This window comes from Macaca mulatta, chromosome 1 (genome assembly GCF_049350105.2).
Source record: "Macaca mulatta isolate MMU2019108-1 chromosome 1, T2T-MMU8v2.0, whole genome shotgun sequence".
Taxonomy (NCBI): domain Eukaryota; kingdom Metazoa; phylum Chordata; class Mammalia; order Primates; family Cercopithecidae; genus Macaca; species Macaca mulatta.
Genome location: NC_133406.1, coordinates 231,042,066 through 231,058,862, shown reverse-complemented (window position 1 = coordinate 231,058,862; position 16,797 = coordinate 231,042,066). Strand labels below are relative to the sequence as shown.

The window sequence follows — 16,797 nt, the reverse complement described above, 5'->3', positions numbered from 1 at the left end:
TGGAGGGCTGGCAGCCAATGAGTTCAGTGATGTGGCCACCAAAAATCTGCCTTGGGGTGAGAGTGGGGGAGCTTGAAATACTTTTAGGCTAAGCAAATAGGAGCTCGGTGCCCAGAACATTCTTCTACAGCTCGACCTGCCAGGCCCTGTCTGTAGCATCTTGTTTTTGTTTTTTGGGGGTTTTTTTTTGGAGATGGAGTATCGCTCTGTTGCCCAGGCTGAAGTGCAGTGGTGTGATCTTAGCTCACTGCGACTTCTGCCTCCTGGGTTCAAGTGGTTCTCCTGCCTCAGCCTCCCAAGTAGCTGGGATTACAGGCGAGAGCCACCACGCCTGGCTAATTTTTGTATTTTTAGTAGAGATGGGGTTTCACCATGTTGGCCAGGCTGGACTCGAACTCCTGACCTCAGGTGATCTACCCGCCTTGGCCTCCCAAAGTGCTGCCCTGGAACATCTTGTTAGCTTGGAGTATCACACTGTGGCAAAAGGGTCTAAAAACTGTATCACGGAGAGAACAGTGAGTGGTTTGGGGAATGCCTGGGCTGAAGAGACGCCTTAGGGCCTGATGGGGCCGCCATCCAGTGGTCCTGTGACTCCTCTGTGTGCCTCTAGGTGGCAGCACAGAGATCGATCCGAGTTTGACTCTTAGGCAGGTCCACTTCCAAGGAAAGAACTTTTCTTTCCTTCTTTTTTTTTTTTTTTTTTTTTTTTTGGAGACAGAGTTTCGCTCTTGCTGTCCAGGCTGGAGTGCAGTGGTGCCATCTCGTCCCACTGCAAAAACTCTGCCTCCCAGGTTCAAGCGAGGCCTCAGCCTCCCGAGTAGCTGGGATTACAGGCATATGCCACCACGCCCGGCTAATTTTTATATTTTTAGTACAGACAGGATTTCACCATGTTGATCAGGCTGGTCTCGAACTCCTGACTTCAAGTGATCCACCTGCCTCGGCCTCTCAAAGTGCTGGGATTACAGGCATGAGCCACCGTGCCCGGTCAGGGAAAGAACTTTTTGAACACTAGAAGTTTCTAAAAATGGAAGTGCAGCTGCAGTAATGAAAATAGATGTTTTTAGCTGTAAGCGGCCGAAAACTCAGCTCAAACTGCTGTAAGTTAAAAAAGAAAAAAGGCAGAGGGGGTTTATTGGCTGGTGAGACTAAAGAGTCCAGGGATAGACTCTAGCTTCAGGCATGGCTGGATCCAGGGAATCAAAGTTCGTCCTCAGGACCCAGGCTTGTACTGTCTGCTTTAGCCCCCCTTTCCTCTGTGTTGGTCTCTTCTCAGGTTCTGCCCCTAAAGACAGCAAACAGTTGCTAGCAGCTCTAGGTAGACAGTCCGTCATTTCTGCTACCCCAAGAAGTAGTCCCAGAGAAGCCTAGATGTCAAAACCCATTGGACTGACTTGATAGTCATATGGAACCCTATAGTCAGGGAGATAACATGCAGTGATTGGCTAGGCCTAAGTCTCATTCCCACCTCCAAGCCAATCCCCATGGCCCGGGCAAACTCAGGCCCCTGATTGGCTGTGTCTGAGTCTCAGGCTATCCAGGTAGCTAGGAGTGAAATCAGCTTATCAGAACCACTTGGACTGAGTGTGTTGAGTTTTTGAAAAGTCCCCAGCTCCCAGATTTAAAAAAAACAAAAACATAAAGTTACCAGCACCCAGGAGCCTCCCATGCACCCTTCTAGTCACTCTCCCCCAAACCTGGGGTAACCCCTATTTCTTCTTTTGCCACCATAGATTTATTAATTCTGCCTCTGTTTGTTTCTTTGTACAGCTGGAATCATGAGCACCTATTTTTTTTTTGGGCAGCTTCTTTTGCCCAGCTTTATGTGTGTGAGAGTCATTGGTACTGTTGTGTGGACTTGTAGACTGTTCATTCTCATTGCTATATAACATTCTGCTCAGAGAGAGTGCCACACATTATTTTGCCATTCCCCATTCTGTTGATGTGTATTTGGGAAGTTTCCACTTCGGAGCCATCATGAATAGTGATGCCATAGACACTCTTGCCTGTATCTTTTGATAAATATACATGTATTTGCATTTCTCTGGAGTGTATACTTAGGAGCGGAATTGCTGGGTCCTAGGGCATAGGCATGTTCAACTTTAGTAGATACTGCCAAACGGTTTTCCAAAGTGGTTGTTCTGGTTTGCATTCTTGGGACATTTCCGAAGTCCCTGTACTCACTGGCATCTCTGTCCCATATATACGGGAGAGCTATGGTTCTGGGCTTCATTCAGGGAAGAGTCAGGGCTGGTTGGCCACTGTGCTAGAGAGAGGTTCTTGGCCCAGACAGAGGGAAGGCACTTCTACTTTCTCCTGTCCTGTCTCAGTGGTGACAGGACCTGGCATTTGATGTCCTGTACAGACCAGTCTGAGACTTTCTCTATTAGGAATGAGGTTTTCTGTGAAAGTATTTCCCTATATCCCATTTAGGTAAGGTGTAGTTGAAGACTTCATTTCCAGAGTGCTAAGAGGCAGGAGAGTGAGGGGTGTATTTTCCTGGAACCCAGGCTGAGGGTTGGAGTCCCTGGGAGCTCATGCCTCCTCATGTGTTCATCTTGGGCCTCACCAGACTGAGTGGCCAAAGCTGCCCCTGACTTTCCAAGCGTGGTCAAAGCCCATTTCATATCGTAGGTGGATTCTCCAGGATTCCTGACTCTCTCCCAAGTCGTTTTTTTGTTTCGTTTTGTTTTTGAGACACGGGTTCACTCTTGCCCAGGCTGGAGTGCAGTGGCAAGATCTCAGCTAACTGCAACCTCCACTTCCCTGGCTCAAGCAATCCTCCAGCCTCAGCCTCCCTAGTAGCTGGGACTACAGGCGTGAGCCACCATGCCCGGCTAATTTTTATATTTTGTGTAGAGACAGGGTTTTGCCATGTTTCACAGGCTGGTCACCAACGCCTGAGCTGAAAGTGATCCACCTGCCTCAGCCTCCCAAAGTGCTGGGATTACAGGCGTGAGCCACCACGCCCAGCCGATCCCCCAAGTTTTGAAACAAAGGAAGACTTTGGTCTGGCCATTCTCAGCAAGAGGAACCCAAAGTAGGATGTGGTTTTGCAATCAGAGGAAGTGGTGATCAGCAGTGGCAGCGCCTAGAGATGTGCAGCTCTCGCTCCTCAGGGCAGCTGGGGTCCAGCTGATGGTGAGGCCTGGGCCCAGTCAGTGCTGCCACCCAAAGAACACCTGCCTTAAACCAAATATTTCTTTTCAACTATTTTTATAAGTCTTTTAAATCCAAGAGAATGTGATCTTTAAGTAGAGAAGTCTTTTCTTAAATAATAAAAATCATAAATCATAAAGACAAAGATTGATAATTTGACTGCATCAACAATAAAAACTTCTACTCACCAGGCTGGGCGTGATGGCTCATGCTTGTAATGCCAGCACGTTGGGAGACTGAGGCCAGTGGATCACTTGAGTTTGGGACTAGTCCCTACTAAAAACATATATTTTTAAAAAGTCTCTGTTAAAAAAAAGGGGTGTAGTGGCACATGCCTGTAGTCCCAGCTACTTGGGAGCCTGAGGTTGGGAGGACCACCTGAGCCCGGGAGGTTGAGGCTGCAGTGAGCTATGATTGCGCCACTGCACTCCAGCCTGGATGACAGAGTGAGACTCTGTCTCCTAAAACAAAACAAAACAAAACAGCAACAACAAAAAACCTTCTACTCACCAAAAACACACCATAAGCAAAGCAAAAAAGTGACTCATTAGAAAATATTTCCCACTCATTCAGTCAACAAAGGAATGGAATCTAGAATACATAAAGAAATCCTACAAACCATTAAAAAAAATAAGTAACCCCACAGGAAAATGGGCCAAGGTTATAGTAAGTAGGCTATTTGCAGAAAATAAAGGTTTTATGGAAAATCAGGGAAATGCAAATTAAAACAAGAGATAATTTCATTCGCATCAGATTGGCAAAAAGGAGTAAATTTGATAATACCAAGTATTGACGAAGATCTAGAGATTGATCACCATACCACGGTTCTGGGATTGCTGACAGGCACCACCGTCTTAGGGACAATGCGGTGATATTTAGTAAAGTTAATGATGTGGTTATACCTATCATAGGTGATGCCACATGTGACTCTTGAGACTTGAAATGTGGGTAGTGTGAGGAATGGAATTTTAAAACGTTTAATTTAATTTAAAATTGCTGTATGGTTCATTTATTAGATTTTTTTTTTTTCTATTTTTGGTAGAGAGAGTTTTGCCATGTTGCTCAGGCTGGTCTCAAACTCAAGCAATCCACCTGCTTTGGCCTCCCAAAGTGCTGGGATTACAGGCATGAACCATTGCGCCCAGCCTTAAGTGTGTTTAGAACAAACTGGATCTGGCTAGGAGCTCACACCTGTAATGCCAGCACTTAAGAGAGGCCGAGGTGGGAGGATCACTTGAGCCCAGGAGTTTGAGACCAACCTGGGCAACACAGCAAGACCCTGTATCAAAAAAAAAACTTAGCAGGGCATGGTGGCGCAAGCTTGTAGTCCCACCTACTCAGGAGGCTGAGGCTGGAGGATCGCTTGAGCCCAGGAGTTGGAGTGTTCAGTGAGCTACGATTGGGCCACTGTACTCCAGCCTGGGCAACAGAGTGAGACCCTGTCTCAACAGAAAAGGAAAAAAAAAAAGAAAACAACCCGGGTCTGTGAACCTGTAGATTGTATAAAATCTACACTCAGATCAAGTATTTCTGATGATAGATAATCTAGAAATGAAATTGCACTACACTCCAAATTTAAAACGCACACCAGATTTCAAAGACTCGATACCAAAATAAATGTCAAAATATCTCGTTAGTAATTTTCTCTATTGATTATGTGTTAAAATGACTATCTTTTGGATATATTGGGTTAAATAAAATACATAATGAAGCTTCATTTTATCTGTGCCTTTTCACTCTTTTTTTTTTTTTAATTTCTTTTTCTTTTTCCTTTTTTTTTTTCTTTTTTTGAGACACGATCTTGCTGTGTTGCCAAGCTGGCGTGCAGTGAGCCATCATAGCATCTCAAACTCCCAGGCTCAAGTGAGCCTTCCACCTCAGCTTCCAAGTAGCTGGGACTACAGGCACACTCCACCATGCTTGGCTAATTTTTAATTTTTTTTTTGTAGAGATGGACTCTCACTATGTTGCCCAGGCTAGTCTCTAACTCCTGGCCTTAAGTGATCCTCCTACCTTGGCCTCCCGAAGCACTGGGATGACAGGCATGAGCCACCTTGAGCCCAGCCTTTTCACTCTTTTTAAAATGGCTTCTGGTAAGCTGGACATTACATATGTGGTTCCCGTAGTCTTTTTCTTGGGCAACACTCAGCACTCTTAGATAAACACAGGGCGATGTATTCAAGAACATACACGGTAGCATCGTTAAAAGTAACCAAGAGTCGGCTGGGCGCGGTGGCTTAAGCCTGTAATCCCAGCACTTTGGGAGGCTGAGACAGGTGGATCACGAGGTCAGGAGATCGAGACCATCCTGGCTAACACGGTGAAACCCCATCTCTACTAAAAAAAAATACAAAAAAACTAGTTGGGGGAGGCGGCGGGCACCTGTAGTCCCAGCTACTCGGGAGGCTGAGGCAGGAGAATGGCGTAAACCCGGAAGGCGGAGCTTGCAGTGAGCTGAGATCCGGCCACTGCACTCCAGCCCGGGCGACAGAGCAAGACTCCATCTCAAAAAAAAAAGTAACCAAGAGAAGTAGAAACCAGCCTTCATCTTCATCAACAAGAGAGAGGGTAAATAAATTGTGGGTTTTGTTGTTGTTGTTGTTGTTTTTTCTTGAGTGTTACATTTTTCCTTTTTTTTCATGTAACTTTTAAGTTCAGGGGTACCTTGCAGGTTTGTTATATAGGTAAACTTGTGGCATGGGGATTTGTCATACAGATTATGTCATCACCCAGGTATTAAGCCTAGTACCTGTGAGTTATTCTTCCTGATCCTCTCCCGACTCCCACCCTCCACCCTCAGGCCCCAGTGTATGCTGTTCCCCTCTGTGTGTCCATGTGTTCTCATCATTTAGCTCCCACTTATAGGTGAGAACATATGGTGTTTGGTTTTCTGTTACTACATTAGTTGGCTGAGGATAATGGCCTCCAGCTCCATCCATGTTCTTGCAAAGGACATGATCTCTTCTAATTGTGGCTTCTTTACACAATGAAATATTGTGCAAGAGATAAAACAAATGAACTAAAGCCACGTGTGTCTGCCTGGGTAAATCTAAAGAACAGCACAGTGAGGGTCGGGTGTGGTGGCTCACACCTGTAATCCCAGAACTTTGGGAGGCCAAAGCAGGTGGATCATGAGGTCAGGAGATCGAGACCATCCTGGCTAACACAGTGAAACCCCATCTCTACTAAAAATATCAAAAAACTAGCTGGTGTGGTGGCAGGTGCCTGTAGTCCCAGCTACTCGAGAGACTGAGGCAGGAGAATGGTGTGAACCCTGGAGGCAGAGCTTGCAGTGAGCTGAGACCGTGCCACTGCACTCCAGCCTGGATGACAGAGCGAGACTCCATCTCCAAAAAAAAAAAAAAAAAAAAGGGCCGGGTGCAGTGGCTCACTCCTGTAATCCCAGCACTTTGGGAGGCTGAGGCAGGCGGATCACGAGGTCAGGATATTAGGACCATCCTGGCTAACACCATGTAACCCCTGTCTCTACTAAAAAATACAAAAATTAGCTGGTGTGGTGGCGGGCACCTGTAGTCCCAGCTACTCGGGAAGCTGAGGCAGGAGAATGGTGTGAACCTGGGAGGCAGAGCTTGCAGTGAGCCGAGAGCCCTCCACTGCACTCCAGCCTGGACAACAGAGCAAGACTCCATCTCAAAAAAAAAAAAAAAAAAAAAACACACACACACACAGTTAGTGACCAAAGCAGGTCGCAGAAGACACTGTGTGCACATGCAGACTTTTTGTTTGTTTGAGACAGAGTCTTACTCTGTCATCCAGGCTGGAGTGCAGTGGCACAATCTCTGCTCACTGCAACCTCTGCCTCCTGGGTGGGTTCAAGCAATACTCATTCCTCAGCCTCCCGAGTAGCTGGGATTACAGGCATGGACCACCGCACCCAGCTAATTTTTGTATTTTTAGTAGAGACAGGATTTTGCCATGTTGGCCAGGCTGGTCTCGAACTCCTGGCCTCAAGTCATCTGCTCGTGTCAGCCTCACAAAGTGCTGGAACTGCAGGTGTAAGCCACCATGCCTGACCGTATGCAGAGTTAAAGCACACAGTAGTACCGGGAATTGGATGTGGATACATGTTGGTATAATAAAAATATAAAAACATGCATGGAGGCCGGGCCCAATAGCTCATGCCTGTCATCCCAGCACTTTGGGAGCCCGAGGCAGGTGGATCACTTGATGTCAGGAGTTTGAGACCATCCTGGCCAACATGGTGAAACCCTGTCTCTACTAAAAATCCAAAATTAGGGCCGGGCGCGGTGGCTCACGCCTGTAATCCCAGCCCTTTGGGAGGCCAAGGCGGGCAGATCACGAGGTCAGGAGATTGAGACCATCCTGGCTAACACGGTGAAACCCCGTCTCTACTAAAAATACAAAACATTAGCCAGGCGAGGCGTGGTGGCGGGCGCCTGTAGTCCCAGCTACTTGGAGGCTGAGGCAGGAGAATGGTGTGAACCTGGGAGGCGGAGCTTGCAGTGAGCCGAGATTGCACCACTGCACTCCAGCCTGGGCAACAGAGCGAGACTCTGTCTCAAAAAAAAAAAAAAAAATTAGTTGGACGTGGTGGCAGGTGCCTGTAATCCTAGCTACTTGGGAGGCTGAGGCAGGAGAATCACTTGAGCCCAAGAGCTGAGATTGCGCCACTGCACTCCAGTCTGGGCTACAGAGCAAGACTCTGTTTCAACAAAACAAAACGAAAAACATGTATGGAAATGATAATCAGACTCCAGGTACTGCTAACCTGCAGTGGAGTAGGCTAGAGGTGGGGAAGGGAGAAGGGGACCTGGAAGAGGGGGTTCACCAGGTCCTTTGTGTTTGTAACATTTTGTTACTGGGGGTGGGTATGACTGGAGGGTTTGGTATGAAATATATATATTTTTTGAGACGGAGTTTCACTCTTGTTGCCTAGGCTGGAGTGCAGTGGTATGATCTCGGCTCACTGCAACCTCCGACTCCTGGGTTCAAGCGATTCTCCTGTGTCAGCCTCCTGGGTAGCTAGGATTACAGGCATGCACCACCATGCCCGGCTAATTTTTATATTTTTAGTAGAGACAGGGTTTCATCATATTGGTCAGGCTGGTCTTGAACTCATGACCTTAGGTGATCTGCCTGCCTGGGCCTCCCAAAGTGCTGGGATTACAGGCATGAGCCACTGCACCCGGCCTGATTGGAATATTTTAACCAATTATTAGATGACCAAAGCCATTTTTAAGCCTTTTAGTTTCTGGTCAGAAAGTTTCAAAGAGGCTGGGTGTGGTGGCTTATGCCTGTAATCCCAGTACTTTGGAAGGTCAGAGTGAGAAGATCCCTTGAACCCAGGAGTTCAAGACCAGCCTGGGCAATATAGTGAGACTGTCTCTACAAAACATTTAAAAATTAGCCAGGTTTAGTGGTGCGCACCCGTAGGCCCAGCTACTTGGGAGGGTGAGATGGGAACATCGCTTGAACCTAGGAATTTCTGTTACAGTGAGCTATGATGGCACCACCGTACTCCAGTTGGCACAACAAATTGAGATCCTGTTTCAAAAAAAAAATTATTTCACAGCTGGGTATGGTGGCTCACGCCTGTGATCCCAGAACTTTGGGCGGCTGAGGTAGGCGGATCACTTGAAGTCAGGAGTTCAAGACCAGTCTGGCCGACATGGTGAAACCTTGTCTCTACGAAAGTATAAAAATTACCCAGATGTGGTAACATATGCCTGTAATTCCAGCTACTTGGGAGGCTGAGGCAGGAGAATCTCTGGAACCAGGAGGCAGAGATTGCAGTGAGCCCAGGTAGTGCCACTGCACTACAGCCTGGGTGACAGAGCAAGACTCTGGCTTATCAATCAATCAATCAGTCAATAAAAATATATTTCTAAGAACTGCAGCCTTCGGCCTCTCAGGTCTCAGGGTCCCTGACCAGCTGTCCTGCCGTCTCCCTTCTGTGCCAGCTGGTGGCCATGACTGGGTTTCGTGGATGTGTATGTTCCTGAGGAAAGATGGTTTGCTGCGAGTGCTGCTGTGGGGAGGACATGCCGTGTCTGCCTGGGAGAAGAGGCAGCTGGGGCCATGGCCCGGAGTGGTAGGAGCCACAAGCCACCCTGGGCAGGACGAGGCCCTGAGAGAGGCGAGCTTTTTGTGCCCGCAGGTCGGGAACTCACTGCTGAGCTTCCTGCCGTCCAAGGCCCACTGTTTTCCAGAGAGTCCCTTCCAAAGGCCTCACCCAGCCCAGCTGAGGTAGCTCATTTTGCCATTTCTTCATTTTTAGGACCACTGGCATCTGGGAAGTAACAACGCAGGATGCCCCCTGGGGTGGACTGCCCCATGGAATTCTGGACCAAGGAGGAGAATCAGAGCGTCGTGGTTGACTTCCTGCTGCCCACAGGGGTCTACCTGAACTTCCCTGTGTCCCGCAATGCCAACCTCAGCACCATCAAGCAGGTACAGCCTCCATCTGGTCCTCAGACCTTGGTGCTCAGAGAGAGAGAGAGAGACAGACAGACAGACGGACAGACAGATGGACAGATGCATTGCTTTTCAGACTTGGGATCCTCAGATGAGAATTTTAAAAGATAAATAATGGGGTTTTTGTGTGTGTGTGTGTGTTTTTTTTGAAACGGAGTTGCGCTCTTATTGCCCAAGCTGGTGTGCAATGGCGCAATCTCGGCTCACCGCAACCTCCAACTCCTGGGTTCAAGCGATTCTTCCACCTCAGCCTCCTGAGTAGCTGGGATTACAGGCATGCGCCATCATGCCCGGCTAATTTTATATTTTTAGTAGAAACGGGGTTTCTCCATGTTGGTCAGGCTGGTCTCAAACTCCCGACCTCAGGTGATCCTCCCGCCTGGGCCTCCCAAAGTGCTGAGATTACAGGCGTGAGCCACTGCGCCCGGCCAATAATGGTGTTTTTTGTTTTTGTTTTTGTTTTTGAGATGGTCTCGCTCTGTCACCCAGGCTGGAGTGCAGTGGCATGATCTCAGCTGACTGCAACCTCCGCCTCCCAGGCTCAAGCAATTCTCGTGCCTCAGCCTCCTGAGTAGCTGGGACTACAGGCACGTGCCATTACACCCAGCTAATTTTTTTTTTTTTTTTGTATTTTTTGTAGAGATGGGGTTTCACCATGTTGCCCAGGCTAGAATGTGCCATCATATTTGAAACCACACTCCATCCTAAGGCTGCCTAAGTGGTTTACAGGTCTTTTGTCTTTAAAGCTGTTGCCATAGTAAACAACATCTTTTTTTTTTTTTTTTTTTAAGATGGAGTCTTGCTCTGTCGCCCAGGCTGGAGTGCAGTGGCGCGATCTCGGTTCACTGCAAGCTCCGCCTCCTGGGTTCACGCCATTCTCCTGCCTCAGCCTCCCGAGTAGCTGGGACTGTAGGCTAATTGTAAACAACATCTTTGGAAAGAGATTTTGGTTTGTTGAATACTCTTCAGGATGGACTACTGAGTCAAAGGATAAAATATGTGGATGATATTTGGTGGATATTGTCTTGTGACCAAAAGGGCTTGTGCCCTTACTGAGCATGGGACTTGAGGGATCAAGCGTTAGGCTGTGGGAGGGCAGGACCTTATCCCAGAATTTTATTTTATTTTTATTTTTTGAGACAGGGTTTCACTCTGTTGCCCAGGCTGGAGTGCGGTGGTGCGATCTCGGCTCACTGCAACCAACCTCTGCCTCCCGGGTTCAAGCGATTTTCCTGCTTCAGCCTCCCAAGTAGCTGGGACTACAGGCACGTGCCACCATGCCCAGCTGATTTTTGTATTTTTAGTAGAAACGGGATTTCACTATGTTGGCCAGGCTGGTCTCAAACTCCTGACGTCAAGTGATCTGCCCGCCTTGGCCTCCCGAAGTGCTGGGATTACAGCCGTGAGCCATTGTACCTGGCCCTTATCCCAGAATTTTAAAAGCTATAATTGGGAGCAGGGAAAACAAATGAAAGAAGTAATGGATCATCTTTGAGAGTTTTTTCTTCTTCTCTTCCTGGGAGATGTCTTTAAAAATTAAGTTTCTTTTTCCTTCCATTGGAAGAATAATATGGACACATTACAATTTAGGAAAAGGCTGGGCATAGTGGCTCATGCCTGTAATCCCAGAACTTTTGGAGGCTAAGGCAGGAGAATTGCTTGAGCCCAGGAGTTCAAGACCAGCCTGGGCAACATGGCAAAACCCTGCCTCTACAGAAAATAAAAAATAAAAAAATTAGCCAGGGCCAAGCATGGTGGCTCACGTCTCTTATCAGCACTTTGGGAGGTGGAGGCAGGTAGGTCACCTGAGGTCAGGAGTTTGAGACCATCCTGGCCAACATAGTGAATCCCCATCTCTACTAAAAATACAAAAAATTAGCCAGGCATGGTGGTGGATGCCTGTAATCCCAGCTATTCAGGAGGCTGAGGCAGGAGAATTGCTTGAACCTGGGAGGTGGAGGTTGCAGTGAACCGAGATCAGGCCATTGCATTCCAGCCTGGGCAACAAGAGCAAAACAATATCTCAAAAAAAAAAAAAAAAAATTAGCCTGTGTGGTGGCATGTGCCTGTAATCCTAGCTACTCAGGAGGCTGAGGCAGGAGGATCATTTGAGCCTGGGAGTTTGAGGCTGCAGTGAGCCATGATCCGCCACTGCACTCTAGCCTGAGTGACAGAGTGAAACCCCGTCTGTAAAATACATAAATAAATAAACAAAAACGAACACAAATAAAAAATAAAATGTAGGAAAAGAAGAAAAAGTGGAAAAAGGAAAAAAATTACCTCTGATCCAGCCATATGAGACAACCACGGTGAATACTTTGGCTATTGCCTGTTTTCTCCTCTATGTACAGTGTTTTTTGTGATAGTTCTGATTATGACCTTTCATATCTTTTTTTTCTGAGTTAACGATATAACATCTTTTTTTTTTTTTTTTTTTTTTTTTTTTGAGACGGAGTCTCACTGTGTCGCCCAGGCTGGAGTGCAGTGGCCGGATCTCAGCTCACTGCAAGCTCTGCCTCCCGGGTTTTTTACGCCATTCTCCTGCCTCAGCCTCCCGAGTAGCCGGGACTACAGGCGCCCGCCACCTCGCTCGGCTAGTTTTTTTTTGTATTTTTTAGTAGAGACGGGGTTTCACCGTGTTAGCCAGGATGGTCTCGAACTCCTGACCTCGTGATCCGCCCGTCTCGGCCTCCCAAAGTGCTGGGATTACAGGCTTGAGCCACCGCGCCCGGCCACGATATAACATCTTATTCACGTTATTAACTTTATATAGATACCATTGTATTTTATTTTGCTTGAGAAGGATCTCACTTTGTTGCCCAGGCTGGAATGCAGTGGTGTAATCCTAGCTCCTCTGCAGCCTCGACCTCCTGGGCTCAAGCGATCTTCCCATCTTAGCCTGCTGAGTAGCTGAGACTACAGGCATACACCACCACGCCTGGCTAATTTTATTTAGTTATTTATTTTTGTAGCAGTAGGACCTTGCCATGTTGCCCAAGCTACAGATATCATTTTAGTTTTTTATTTTTATACTTTTTTTTTTTTTGAGACAGGGTCTTGCTCTGTCATCTGGGCTGTAGTGCAGTGGCATGATCACAGCTCACGGCAGCCTCAACCTCCTGGGCTCAAATGATTCCCCCACCTCAGCCTCCTGAGTAGCTGGGACTACAGGTGCATGCCACCATAACCAGCTAATTTTTTTATTTTTTGTAGAGATGGAGTCTTATTATGTTGCCCAGGCTGGCCGTGATCTCCTGTGCTCAAGTGATCCTCCCATCTCAGCCTCCCAAAGTGCTGGGATTACAGGAGTGAGCCACCACACCTGACCTAGAGGTCATTTTAAATTAGTCTTATTTTTCCACTTACAGAGCTGTGCCTGTGGGTTATTAAAATGCAAACAGTGCAGAGGCATAGCATATACATCTCGATTTGGTCCCGATTCTTCCTATTTGTATTTATCCCCAGGGGCCAGATAGTAAATATTTTAGCTGGCTGGCTCTGTTATCTGTTGTGATGATTCAGTCCTGCCACCACAGGACAGGAGCAGCCCTGGGTGATATGTAAATGAAGGGGCGTGGCTTTGTGGGGTTAACCAGGTAGCAGGTGGATTTGACCAGGAAAAGGGTGGTTTGCTAACCCCTGGCCTATGTTAATCAGTATGTTTATTAGGGTTTTTGTGTGTTTTTTGGTTTGTTTTTTTTTTTTGAGACAGAGTCTCGCTCTGTCGCCCAGGCTAGAGTGCAGTGGCTGGATCTCAGCTCACTGGCTCACTACAAGCTCCGCCTCCCGGGTTTACGTCATTCTCCTGCCTCAGCCCCCCGAGTAGCTGGGACTACAGGCACCTGCCACCTCGCCCAGCTAGTTTTTTTGTATTTTTTAGTAGAGACGGAGTTTCACCGTGTTAGCCAGGATGGTCTCGATCTTCTGACTTTGTGATCCGCCCGTCTCGGCCTCCCAAAGTGCTGGGATTACAGGTGTGAGCCACCGCGCCCGGCCTGTTTTGTGTTTTAATGGAAATGGGCTTGACTCACACCTGCTGCTCTAGATCTTGGGGTTTTCCCCTCACTTAATGACACACCTTGGACCCCTCCAGGCCAGCACATAGAGCTGCTAGACGGTCCCTAGACTGTCACAGCTTGGCGCCATCCCACTGCTTGACAGACCATAGTTAGCCGTTGCCCTTGGTAGGAACACTGGGAACTTCCCTCCTTTCTCATCTTTGTGACTCAGTGAACACCTTTCAACTGCTTGTTGCTTGGGAGAGCTGGAGGCCCGTCACCCCAGGGCACACACTCCATGGAGAATTCTCTTTGGGCCCCCTTGCTGTGTTAAATATTTTTGAGTTCGTTACCAACATTTAAAAATCAGGGTTGTCAGGCGCGGTGGCTCATACCCGTAATCCCAGCACTTTGGGAGGCCGAGGCGGGTGGATCACCTGACGTCAGGAGTTTGGGACCAGCCTGGCCAACACAGTGAAACCCCATCTCTACTAAAAAGAAATACAAAAAATTTAGCCAGGCATGGTGGTGCCTGCCTATAATCCCAGCTATTCGGGAGGCTGAGGCAAGAGAATCACTTGAACCTGGGAAGCAGAGGTTGCAGTGAGCCAAGATTGTGCCACTGCACTCCAGCCTGGGCGACAGAGTGGGACTCCATCTCAAAAATAAAATAAATAGGTGAAGAACCCCAGGATAGTTAGCTGGGATGCGTGAAGGTCATGGCACCCATCTCTGGAGTGACCTAGGGTAGTCCTGCGCTCTGGGAGGGAAGCCTGTGGGACGTGGTGCCAGCCCCAGATCTCAGCACCTCCCAGCTGCCCCCACAGAAGGGCAGCAGTGGAGAAGCCTGTCCACCCATGATCAGCACCCGGGGGGCTGCAGAGAGCACAGATCTTGGGGTCTGCCTCTGCCCTCTGGGAGGTTTGGACCCCCGAGGCTGGAGGCCAGCTCTCCATCCACCCTCAGCCTCCTACCTCCCAGTGGCTGCCTTGGGTGGAGGGGCTTACCAGTGACTGTCCCCCCAGCTGCTGTGGCACCGCGCCCAGTATGAGCCACTCTTCCACATGCTCAGTGGCCCCGAGGCCTATGTGTTCACCTGCATCAACCAGACGGCGGAGCAGCAGGAGCTGGAGGATGAGCAACGGCGTCTGTGCGACGTGCAGCCCTTCCTGCCCGTCCTGCGCCTGGTGGCCCGCGAGGGCGACCGCGTGAAGAAGCTCATCAACTCGCAGATCAGCCTCCTCATCGGCAAAGGTAGCCCTGCCGGGTGGGCCGTGTGGCCGGGCTGGCCCTGCCTGCCCTGCCCGCTGACCCAGCCCTCCCCGCCCCACAGGCCTCCACGAGTTTGACTCCTTGTGCGACCCAGAAGTGAACGACTTTCGTGCCAAGATGTGCCAGTTCTGCGAGGAGGCGGCCGCCCGCCGGCAGCAGCTGGGCTGGGAGGCCTGGTTGCAGTACAGCTTCCCCCTGCAGCTGGAGCCCTCGGCTCGAACCTGGGGCCCTGGCACCCTGCGGCTCCCAAACCGGGCCCTCCTGGTCAACGTCAAGTTTGAGGGCAGCGAGGTGAGCCCGTTCGTAGCCTGCGGCATCCAGGCTGCTCTGTCCATGGGGAGCACTTCCTCCGTGAAACTCCTCAGTCATCCACAGGCCCCCCTCCCCCAGTGGCATCAGATGGTGTTTGCCAGGTGTCTGTGCATGTGTGGGGCTCAGCTGAACGTCCCCCCAGGCAAGCTCGACGTGGCAGGATGACCCAGTGGTGTGGGGCTTTGGGCATCAGTTCATTCTTTGAACAAATATTTCCCAGTGTCGTCCGTGAACTCCCCAGACCCTGTCCTTGGGGGCAAATAGGCAACCCTGCCCTGTGCCCCAGAACCCCGGGGGCCTCGAGGGCAGCAGACTCACCTCCCTCCTCCCCACAGGAGAGCTTCACCTTCCAGGTGTCCACCAAGGACGTGCCGCTGGCGCTGATGGCCTGTGCCCTGCGGAAGAAGGCCACGGTGTTCCGGCAGCCGCTGGTGGAGCAGCCGGAAGACTACACGCTGCAGGTGAACGGCAGGCATGAGTACCTGTACGGCAGCTACCCGCTCTGCCAGTTCCAGGTGAGGCCGCTGAGGCCCGCTGCACTCTGGGCTCCCGCCGCCCTGGACGGGTCCTAGGTGGGAGTTGGGGAGCTGACATTTGGGCGCATCTTGAGCCTGCTGAGCCAGGCCTTTGGGTCACCACCAGAGCATCCCCTGGTAGCGCTGGCCCTCTCTGAGAGCACAAGGAGGGGCTCCGTCTTCGGGAGGTGGAGGTGGGGCAGGAAAGACCAGCAGGAAGTCCTCCCCTCCCCCAAGGCCTGGGACAGGCAGTGGGCAGCTTGGGGGGTCCTGGGAATCCTGGTGTCCAGGGAGTGGTTGGGGCCGCCCCACCGGCCGCTCACCCTGCGCCCCGTCTCAGTACATCTGCAGCTGCCTGCACAGTGGGCTGACCCCTCACCTGACCATGGTCCATTCCTCCTCCATCCTCGCCATGCGGGATGAGCAGAGCAACCCTGCCCCCCAGGTCCAGAAACCACGTGCCAAGCCGCCTCCCATTCCTGCAAAGAAGGTGAGATGGCGCCTTCCGCCTCCCCTCCGAGCCACCCCTTCTTCTCGCCTGGCGTTCAACTCCAGGTGCTACTGGCCATGGGTCCAGGGGCCCTTGGTATGGAGGGCTGGGGCTTTGAGCTGGGGAAGCCAACACAGCTGACCAGCGTCCTGGGCCGGGAGCCTGTGGGACCGCTGTGGGTGGGGGGCAGCCCCATGCCTGGCTCACCGGCTGCCCTTCTCTGCAGAGCTCAGGGGTGTTGGGCCCCCCTGGGAAGCCCGCATGGCAGGTTTTCTGGTAAAGGAGAGCATTGTGGACAGGCCCAAGCCTGGCCGCAAACCTGTGACCCTCTCACCCGCCCCGAGTGGTCACGGGCCTCACCATCGACCAGGGAGACAAGCTGTTCTTTGAGCCGTGTTAACAGCCCTGCCTCCCCGACCCCCAGCCCTTCTCTGTGTCCCTGTGGTCCCTGGAGCAGCCGTTCTGCATCGAGCTCATCCAGGGCAGCAAAGTGAACGCCGACGAGCGGATGAAGGTGGGGCTCCTGGGATAGGTGGGGGAGACACTGTTTTTTTGCACCAACAAGGTGGCTGTATCCCGGAGGGGCAGCAGAGGA

General features: G+C 50.3%; 1 protein-coding gene across 50 annotated transcripts in view; it reads left to right on the top strand.

Annotated features, from left to right (window-relative positions):
* The window catches only part of PIK3CD (phosphatidylinositol-4,5-bisphosphate 3-kinase catalytic subunit delta), a 100,156-nt gene that overhangs the window by 72,930 nt on the left and 10,429 nt on the right, over positions 1 to 16,797 (top strand). For 21 of the 50 annotated variants that reach the window (XM_077974809.1, XM_077974833.1, XM_077974812.1 and 18 more), the window contains 6 exons: positions 9,419 to 9,591; positions 14,639 to 14,867; positions 14,947 to 15,176; positions 15,533 to 15,712; positions 16,053 to 16,202; positions 16,627 to 16,716. In XM_077974809.1, coding sequence (XP_077830935.1) covers positions 9,451 to 9,591; positions 14,639 to 14,867; positions 14,947 to 15,176; positions 15,533 to 15,712; positions 16,053 to 16,202; positions 16,627 to 16,716 — 1,020 coding nt within the window. In that variant the 5' untranslated portion in view covers positions 9,419 to 9,450. Of the gene's footprint in view, positions 1 to 9,377; positions 9,592 to 14,638; positions 14,868 to 14,946; positions 15,177 to 15,532; positions 15,713 to 16,052; positions 16,256 to 16,605; positions 16,717 to 16,797 lie in introns of all 50 variants that reach the window. The other 29 variants (XM_077974865.1, XM_077974886.1, XM_077974872.1 and 26 more) reach the window with 7 other exon arrangements.